The sequence below is a fragment of the Branchiostoma floridae genome, chromosome 1, assembly GCF_000003815.2.
Source record: "Branchiostoma floridae strain S238N-H82 chromosome 1, Bfl_VNyyK, whole genome shotgun sequence".
NCBI classification, from domain to species: Eukaryota; Metazoa; Chordata; class Leptocardii; order Amphioxiformes; family Branchiostomatidae; genus Branchiostoma; species Branchiostoma floridae.
This window is the reverse complement of record NC_049979.1, coordinates 2277887-2288167: the sequence shown is the minus strand read 5'-3', so window position 1 is coordinate 2288167 and position 10281 is coordinate 2277887. Positions and strand designations below refer to the sequence as shown.

At 44.1% G+C, this 10281-nt stretch overlaps 1 protein-coding gene across 1 annotated transcript; it reads left to right on the top strand.

Moving 5' to 3' along the window:
* The first annotated feature begins 6445 nt into the window (after positions 1–6445).
* LOC118423083 (melanoma receptor tyrosine-protein kinase-like) lies at positions 6446–9196 on the top strand. Its single transcript, XM_035831061.1, has one exon. The coding sequence runs from the start codon at positions 6446–6448 to the stop codon at positions 9194–9196; it is 2751 nt and encodes a 916-aa protein (XP_035686954.1).
* Positions 9197–10281: the final 1085 nt, after the last annotated feature.

Below are 10281 nucleotides of genomic sequence, written 5' to 3'. Positions count from 1 at the left end.
TGAAGGAGCCCGAAGTACCAGAAGCTGGATGCAGCTGTTCAACATCCTCACCCTGCATTACACCTAATGGCCTGACGCTTCATAGCCCTTGCTGCAACTGCGACGGTCTGGGCTTCACTACCATCCCCAAAGACCTACCAATTGACATTTCCGTCTTATACTTGGCAAACAATCAGATCGCCAGCTTCCCGCAGAACCTCCCGAAATCCATCACTTACTTGTATTTGCAAAGTAATCAGATAAACCATATTGAGCCTGGGACCTTTTCAAATCACATTTTGCTGAGGCATCTGGACCTTCCTTCAAACAACATAAAAGACCTACAAATTGGTGCTTTCTCAAACACCCAGCTCCGATGGTTGTCTTTGTCTAACAACCAGATATATCACATCCAACCAGGAGCATTCTCAAATCTACCTGAGTTACAAGACCTGCTTTTAAACAAGAACTATATAAATGACATCCGGTCCGGTGTGTTCTATGATCTACCTAAACTCTCTACTTTGGACTTGGCCTCCAACCAGATAACCTCTATCCTGCAAAATATATTCACTGACGTACCCGAGCTCAAACATTTGTACCTGCAGGAAAACCAGATTGACTCTATCCAGACTGGTGCATTCTCTAATGTACCAAATAACTTCTATCACATAACTTCTATCCAACCCGGTATGTTCACTAATCTTAAGCTCACCTTTTTGTTCCTGCAGGGAAATCAGTTAACCTTCCTTCCCCCGTTTGTTCATGCCATGCTATCAGCCATCAGATCTGAGTTACAACTTGACAACAACCCATGGAAGTGCGACTGTGCGATGGTTCCTTTTAGGCTAAAAATGAATGGATATGATTTGTTCGAAACCCAGATAACTTGTGCCCAACCTGACAACTTCCGCGGGCAAAAGCTTAAAGATATTAATCCTGAAGACCTGATCTGTGAACAGACGAGGGCAACCCCACCTGTTGATCTTCCTGCCCCGTCTGCAGTGTCAACATCTTCATCATTTGGCGGCCCAGAAAGCGATACTAGCCCGATAGCACACCTTGCAGGCCCCACAGCTAATGGTACTCATACCCCATTTGCTTCATCTCAAGTGTCAACATCTTCTTCATTTGGGAACACAAAAAGCAATCCAGACCAAACAGCATATTCTGTAGGCTATACATCAATCAAGCAGGACCTTGCTAACCAATCTGACAATGTTAGTAACTGTTACAATCCTGACTCAACAACAAAGTCTGCAGACATAACAACAGCACCACTAACGGTACGCCTTGAAATCACTTTCGACACTTCCCATGAATCTGCTCCCAGTTTTCCCCTACCTGTTCTCATCGGCTCCATCTGTGGTACAGGAGTCGGCATTGTCCTGATTGGTGTCATCGTCCTCACGATCTGGTGCAAGAGGAGGACTGGGGATCCTCCGTTAGGCCAGAATCCCAACGTTGTCGTAACTGGCACAAACACCACAGCTACTGTAGAGGTTCAAGATAAGACAGGGCAGGGCCAGTCACAGGCTAACATTTTGAAGGTTGGAAATCTATCACATAACGAAGTGTTAGCTGCATTGAAGCCAAATCCTATGTACCCAGCTGTGGAACCAACACCAAAGGTCCCAGTATCTACCAGTGGTCATGATCAGACAGAGCAGAACCAGTCACAGGCAGTCACTAAATCCTATACAAACACCGCAGCTGGTGCAATTAAAAAATGTCACGATCAGAATGAACAGGCCCAGTCTGAGACTACCACTCCATCATTTGTTGCTAACAACCTAGCGTATAACCAAAGTGTGCCTCTTTCACAGCCAAATCGCCTGTACACAGGTGTGGGATCACCACCAGACAACCAAAAAAGCGAAGGTGCAGGTCCAAGGAAACCTGTTGAAGAAAATACTCCAGTGTCTCCAAATCAAATCGAATCTCCGAAAGATGAGTCCCCTCCACCTCCTCCACCTCGTGAAGGTGGTGACAACTTGCTCGCTGTCTCAGAGCCTTACGTATACGAAGACGTTGATTCGCCACTAAAGAGCCCAAAACCCAAAGATGCAGGTATTGGTCCGCATGCCGAGAACGAAGCCCTTGGAAAGACCAGTAAAAACAATCCCCCTGAAGAAGATCCTCCCCCTCTTCCCCCATCCCGTAGATTTGATGATGCTCTGCTAGCAGTCTTACAGCCTCACCTGTATGAAGAGGTGGACGCACCACCAAAGAGTCCCAAACCGAAAGGTAAATGTATAAGGAAATTTGCTAAGAACAAGGCCATTGTTACGGAGAATAAAAACATAACTGTTAAAGATGAGCCCCCCTCCCCCTCTGTCCCCACCTCGTAAAGGCGATGTGACCATGCCATCGGGTTCGCAGCCTCACCTGTATGAAGATGTATACTGACCTTAGAAAAGAACCTTAAACCAGAAGGTGCAGGTCAAAGGAAATTTGCTAAGAAAAAGATCATTGGAACGTCCATCAAAAACATGCCCACTAAAGATACTACACCGCCCCCCCCCAATCCCCACTCCCCCACATGGCAAATGCACTGATGCCCATTCTGAGCAGTCAGCAGAGACTAATGACAACCTGCACATCTATGATAATAACTTTCTTAAATAGCATTCTGGGGATTAAGCATCCTTCCTTTACACATTAATGTGAATTTATTTCAAATTCCTATGATAATAAAAAACAATTTGCATGACATTCAACAGTATGGCTATTACAATTGAAAACTCAGTCCCCCAGTATTATATATAATTATAGTACATTCACATATACTGCTACAGTAACTGTAATAGCTGTTCCGTAGTCTAAAGAATGGTACTCTAAGTACTGAGATTGTGAGATCTCGTGGCGCAGTGGCAGCGTGTTTGGCTCAGGACCAATCCTGCAGTGTCACCGATCTTGTGCCTTTAGGAAAGGCACTTTACACGGCTTTCCTCACTTTACTCAGGTGGATGGAGGTCCGTGTTTGGGGAGAGCCACACCCCAAGCACGTTAATGAACCCACCACACATGCGATGGTGCGGTGTGCGATGGAGCAAATCGTTCTGTCTGGAATTGGTGCTTCACTTCAAATCACCCGAACGGAGGCCTGGCGAATCTCTTGTATCAGCCACACGGACCTGATTCAGTACGTGAGGACTTGTGAATGGACGATACTCAAAACAAGGTCCATTTCGTTTAAAAAAATCCTGTTTTGTGACATGTTTGACTCCCACTGGCGTTTTGAAATCCTACAAAGCTAACTGCCTTTGTACGATTGACAGTAAAACTTGGTAGAAATGACTATAGACTCTACCCTACTTCGAGCTTGTTATTTCCCCCGACCGGTAAGCCCCCAAACGTGTGAATATGTGTTCATACAATATGTTCATTTTCCAATAGGTCCAACATCCGGTCCACCGATTTTTTTCAGGTCCGGTTTTTTCTGGACCCGTCCATTAAGAAAAACCGGTTTACCCAGCCCTAATCCCCGTCTTGTAATTATTCAGCGAAAGGGTATGTCACCCCGTTAGGGGCGGTATAGCCCTGCCGTGTGTAAGCACGTTGACTGATGACTCTAAATACTGTTACAGTAGTAATACCGATACCAATGACTGTATTGTATCCATCATGTTAAGGTGGGTTTACACGTGTGTATATATTCAAGTCCGTATGAGGTCCGTATGGAAGTCTTTGCTTCTACCAGGCTCCACAGGTCGCTGGGAAATAATAGGAATTGGACAAAAATAGCCAGACACAAACCATAGTCCTCTGGCAGCTAACTCCTCTGGCATGTTATGTGTCTATATTTGTCCAATTTCTATTTTTCATCGACCTGTGGAGCCTGGTTTGGCTAAGAATTCCACACGGACCTCAAACGGACTTGATTTTATACGGAAGTGTGAACCCGGCTTTATATGGGTGTGAAAGTTGGGACAAAGCCTACATTGTACATGAATGTTAACTGCAAGCTATTTATACGTATAGTAAATATCCTCCATATTTGATTAGCATGGTACATGTCAGCCATAGATCTGCGTATTAATTGACACGTCCTTGAAAGTTTGACATGAGGTTAATGTTTGTTATTTATTTGGTTATCACAATTCACCACACAAGTCAGTGGGGCAAGAGTAGGTGTAATCATCTGTACTGACCTCAGAAATGAGACACTTTATACAGAATTTACTCAAGCACTTGGATAAGTTTTGTAGTCAGATGTATAAGACGGCATACACTGTCACTAAAAAGTCAATCAGTCCATAGTAATAATTATTTGAGCCAATGCACTACTGTAATCGAACGACAGGAGCTAATTAACTTTTAGCATAAAACCTTGTCGTCACTTTGTGTTCAATTGAACCGTCTTAGAACTGTGTTCACCTCATTTACACTTGTGGTCAAATACTGACTAGACCCCAGATGCTGCCGATGCTGGCAAAATAAGATTTTATAAATATTATATATGACTACAGTATGGAAAGTTACCTATACCACGAAGATTCTGAGCGAAGATCCACTTTATCTAAAATGAGAATAAGCGCTCATTCACTATAAATAGAAAAAAGGGCATATATATAAAAAGCTACCTGTTGATGAGAGAACATGTCAATTGTACAGGAAGATGAATTACATTTTATCCGTCAATGTTCATTCTACTATCCTGAAAGAAGAAAATAATTCCTAGAAATCTACAACATATGTCCAACAAAAAAATATTCCCGTTTATACATGAAAATGTTGGACAATTCATCTCCCATTGTATAGGAAAAGATGCTATGCCTTTCAGTTAGTTCGAAGTCCATATAAGTTATTATTATTATTATATGTCATGGAAATATTATTACATATTGATTTTAAGAAAAGTACACATGAAAACCTGAGAAGCGTCAGTGGTTCTTTCTAGTCAAAGCTTGGCGAGTGGCGCAAGTTGACCTATTAGACAGAGTGTGTGAAATTATCCATAGCACGAGAGTTTGGCGACCTCATACCTCCATGAAATATTTATAATTAGAGCTTTTGCAAATCTTATGCAAATGACTTAGACATTTACATAATTTCTGCATGGTGATGTTCATCATTGACTGGCGTGCACATGTCACAAGTATAAAATTCCCATCTTTTGACACCCCCTATACCGACATACCAAGTATGAAACCAATCCACCCAGCCGTCCTTGAGTTATCTTGAGACAAACAGACAGACAGACAGACACATACACACACAAACGCTACTGAACCTACATGAATATTTCATTGAGGTAATAAAGTATATAACGCGGCATTTTGATGATGATGATGAATGGTTTATTGGTAAAAAATCACTCACAGCCTGTTTGACTGAATTGCGGATTTGATACAAAATTGTTGTCCAGCCAGAGCTAATTCTAGACATATCAAAACATTTATATCATCAATTATATCTTAAACATTTAAATAACAATTAAAATTCTGACATTGATAAAGCCAAATTAAGTGCGTGTAGCAACACTTTAAAACACAACAGATTAGAGATAAAGTCATTAGGCATTCAAAAGGCGCCCAACGTAGGGGATCGGCAAGTTTCTTAGTCTGTCAGTCCTACATTTCACCTGTCGATATTTGTTAATCTCCAAGCAGATCCTACGGTAGCATAAGATAGTATCAAAAGCTGCCAGAGGAGTGAAGCCGGCTTAGGAGTGTGTTTTGCTACCGGGGATCTGCCTCCACTGAAACAGGGAGGAGCATTTCTATTCAACAATGGTGTTGCTGCCCCTCCCTGTTGTCATGTGCTAATGAGTTTCTGGTGGTTCTGTTGTGATACTGTAAATGCAGAAATGTTCGCGGTGGATTAATGTTCGCGGTTTTCGCGGTGACCACTTCACCGCGAATTTAAAACCACCGCGAACATTTTTCTGTAATGATATTAGATTCCAGTCTATGGTGTTACCACGAACTTAAATCCACCGCGAAAAGTCCCTTTTCCCGCCACCGCGAAATTAAATCCCCGCGAACTTAAAAACATTTACAGTAGTCCGATCCTTTTTATCAAACACTGCACAGATTGAAACGGTAGAAAGTACAATTTCTATGTTGTGGACGTTGAGGACCACTAAGCCAAGCGTATAAAAGGATTTTTAAGTGTTGTTGCAATTGCCTGGGTCGTTCTACTTTCTTACTTTGAAAACAGGAAGAGAAAATAATTGAATCTCTCGAAAATGATTGACCAGTATAATGCTTATCTGCTCTTGTCATTGTTTCTAACGGACGCGTCTTCATGAGTTTAATGTGTTTATGGGCATATGGGGTAATCCAAACTGTAAGAACGGTCATGGTGAGAGAGTATTTCCTTATTGTTTTGTCCTGAATAATAAATGATTTACATCAATATTAACAGCAGAGTTCCACAAACCAGTGCCCTTGCAGAGTTCCTGATTTCGTTTACGGTTTGGCACATTTCCGTACATTTTCAATGTAAGGACGGCCGCAACATGGAAGTTAACCTGATACTGTCGATTAGTGTCTACGTCGTCTTGAGTCGGGCCATGTTAGCGGAGGGGCGCAGCTTCAACGTTTCCGTGCCCGAAAATGCTACAGTCGGGACAGAGGTTGTCGGCATGCGACAATGGCTGGGAAATCAAAAAGCGGAACTTCCGTGTGTGAAGACGGAGGGAGATCCGTACGGCAGGTTCCTTCTGACTAAGGCGTGCACCCTTGTGGTGGCCAATCCCCTGGACTGGTCAGTACAGTCGGAATACACCATCAAGATTCGCGTCGGGGGTGGTCGAGAAGTCAGGAGTGTGTCGATACAGGTTACCGACGTCCCGGGCTATCCTCCCGTGTATAACGAGACGTGTGAAACTCCAGTCAACCCCAGAGGGAAGGACACCGGAGAATTTTTGTTCCGAGCTGACTTCAGCATGGAAGCCGAAACAGATACTGGAGACGTGTTTGCCGTCAGAACGACATTCAGCAAGCCTCTTGAAAAGTGGGATTCTCTGACGCCATTTTTTGAAGCAGAAACCAGCAATTGCCAGTTTTACCAGATACGGTTCGTTCGTAACCTGAATGATTTAGTAGCTGCAGAGCAGCTGTGGTTTGGCAATGCGCGTAACCTATCTTGTCTTGCAGACGACAATGCCAAACTTTTCATTAATCTGTTCGATGAAGAATCTGTGGATGAGAATCTCAACTTTATGTACATGACAACTTTGATATTTCCTACAAAGAGCACAGTACGGTTTGTTTGCCAAGTTCCGCCATTTGGTGAACCATTCAGAATAGGCACACCCCCAAACCCAACAAAACTTGTACATGTACAGTCGTTAAACATAGCAGTCCATCCGCAAGGCTGTCCTGTGGCTAAGTATGGGGTACTCTGCTTGAAAAACTGTACCTGTAAGAACGGCGCAAGCTGCCACGGGTTCAATGGGGCGTGTAAATGTCAACACGGCTGGCAAGGTGTAGCCTGTGACATTCCGAAACCTGGCATTGCTGCAACAGCGACACCTAGCGATTCAGCGGCCATTTACATTTCCATTAACGTGACGATTCATTGTCATGTGTACCACATTGATGTCGAAACCTTATCGCTACGGTTTCCAAATGCATCTGAGATCATTACTAAAGGTGTAAATCAATTAGACATAAATGTTATCAACGCACAGTTACAGGACGAAGGTCTCTATACGTGTCAGGCTCGAGACAAGGACGGAAAGGTCTTCAATACAACAATTGTGTTAAACATCAACTGTCTACTAAATAGAAAAGGCGAACTCTGTGATGAAGTGTGTGATTGCCTACAAGGTGCCAGCTGTGACCGGTGGGCTGGTTGTGTCTGTCCGCCGGGATGGAACGGAACCAGGTGTCAGACACAATGTCCGGAGGGCACGTACGGTAAAGACTGTAACAAGACCTGTGACTGCCAAAATGGGGCGAGCTGTAGCCCTGACGACGGCAGGTGTAACTGCACGGCCGGCTGGTACGGATCAAACTGCGACGGAGCCTGTCCCAAAAGCAGGTACGGTTGGCGGTGCCGGCAGGTCTGCAGCTGTAAGAACAACGCCACCTGTCACCACGTGGACGGCAGCTGTGCGTGTGTGCCACCGTGGGGAGGGAGGAACTGTGACAAACTTCACGTCACTCATACTCCATCGCTGGTTGAAATCCTTGTCCCTCTAGGCTTCGTACTCCTAGTTGTTACCGTGGTACTAATCGTGCTGTATAAGACAGGTCGCATTATGAAACACGACGAGCACGAAGTCGAAGTTCTTCGTGAGCTCAGGCGTGTGGAGGAGGATCTAGCACAGAGGCTACAGCCGGGCTGGCTCAGACGTTGGGAGAAGAAGATCAGCCATCTTACTCCAGGTGACCTAATAGGGGAAGGAATGTTTGGGCGGGTGATACAAGCGCAGCTTCGCACACCTGAAGAGGATATCACCGTGGCCGCCAAGACTGTCCGTTCGGAAGATCCACAGACCTACCGAGACTTTTACCGAGAAGCCGCCATTCTAGTTGTTGTTCATGAAGAGAAAGACCACGATGTTCGAAATTCAAACATTGTCCAGCTCTTAGGCATGATCACCACGTCTAAAGAAAAGTATATTCTTCTGGAGTATTCACCAACAGGAGACCTTTTGTGGGTCCTTCGGCAGTTTAGAGAGGACGATGAGGACGACCAGGCTGACCTTCTTGATCGTTTTCTACGATACGCAGTGCACGTGGCACGAGCGCTAGGAGAACTGGAACGTCTGCGCATCGTACATCGTGACGTGGCCACTCGGAACGTCCTGATCACGGTGGACGATGTGGCTAAGCTAGCCGACTTCGGCCTGGCACGAGACGTACACGTGTACACCACTGCTGATGACGCCTCGACGAGTGATGACGAATGTCACAGACTCATTCCGCTGAAGTGGATGGCGCTGGAGTCCATCGAGACCGGCAAGTACACCTGTCAGAGTGACGTCTGGTCCTTCGGCGTGCTGCTGTGGGAGATCGCCACGCTGGGGAAAGATCCGTGCTATAATGGCAGGTTTCAGCTGAGCTTCCTACAGATGTTAGGGATTTTGAGGCAAGGCATACGGATGGAGAGGCCGCCGGGATGTCCAGAGGATTTGTACCGACTGATGAGGTTGTGCTGGCGCGAGGTTCCAGCTACAAGACCCACTCCAGATGGGATAGAAAAGAGGCTGCTGCAACTGCTCCCATATGACGCCATTGAAATGGAGACTGCGCTATAGATTTTCTAGACTTTTTATGGACTTGATAGAAGTCTAGATCTGATGGTTAAATAGAACTTGGGATTTGCCAGTGTCTTTAAGATCTTGATAGAAGTCTGATAGGTAAGTAGAACTTGGGAATTGCCAGTATCTTTCCAACTTGAGAGTACCTTGTGTGCCCATTGTTAGTGAGATCAGACGACTACATGTAATACTAACTTCTCTACAGATTATTTGTTGTTGCTGCTGTACATCTCTATAAAGACGATTGTCTATGATCGATATGAAACTAGATCTGCAATCATCTGTCCATTGACCGCGATGCACTTCCATTTGGAAATTCTATTTTGTAGTGTCAGAAAATTATCGAGTGTAAAGAGTTTCGAGGTCTATGATGAACTTTCTCCCAGAGACGGGAGTCGGTAGAGACTTCCAATCACCTTTGACCCGGTGATCACGTCACACTTTCGGAAATTGACATGTTGTGAGGAACTTGGCATAAAATGACGTCATGCTCATCTAAGATACCAGTTGGATTCCGCCATATCATATCCACCACCTTCAATTTTCAAAAATCCTTTTTTTTTCAACAATAAATCGCAAAAGGCAACGGAAATAAGCTAAATACTTTCATTGAAATGCTTTTTAAAGAAAAAAATACCAAGTAGTTACAAATTCTTAGGGATAATAAGCTTGTTATTTTTGATCTTGTCATATGGTCAGCCATCTTGGATTTTGGCTGATCATCAAATTAGAATAATTCCCATATCATATTCATGAAATTAGCATGATTTATGCATATTAGATTATGTATATATCTAAGAAAATAGCAGTTATATAGCAAATAAACGTGACAAATCCTTGTTAAACAGAAATTAGCGATTTTTGGCCCAACATGCCTGTCAACAAACGGTTACCATGGCAACACGAAAAAATGGGAATTTTTTCAAGCTACGTGAAATTGTTGCCAACAATATTCTAGGAAAACGTATTAAATTTGGTGGCTCTAGCGTAAGCAGTTCTAGCGTTTAACGACATGAAAGTTGGGGCAGGCATTAACCCCCCACCCCCCTCCCACCCCCTGAATAGGGTTAAGGCTCCGTACC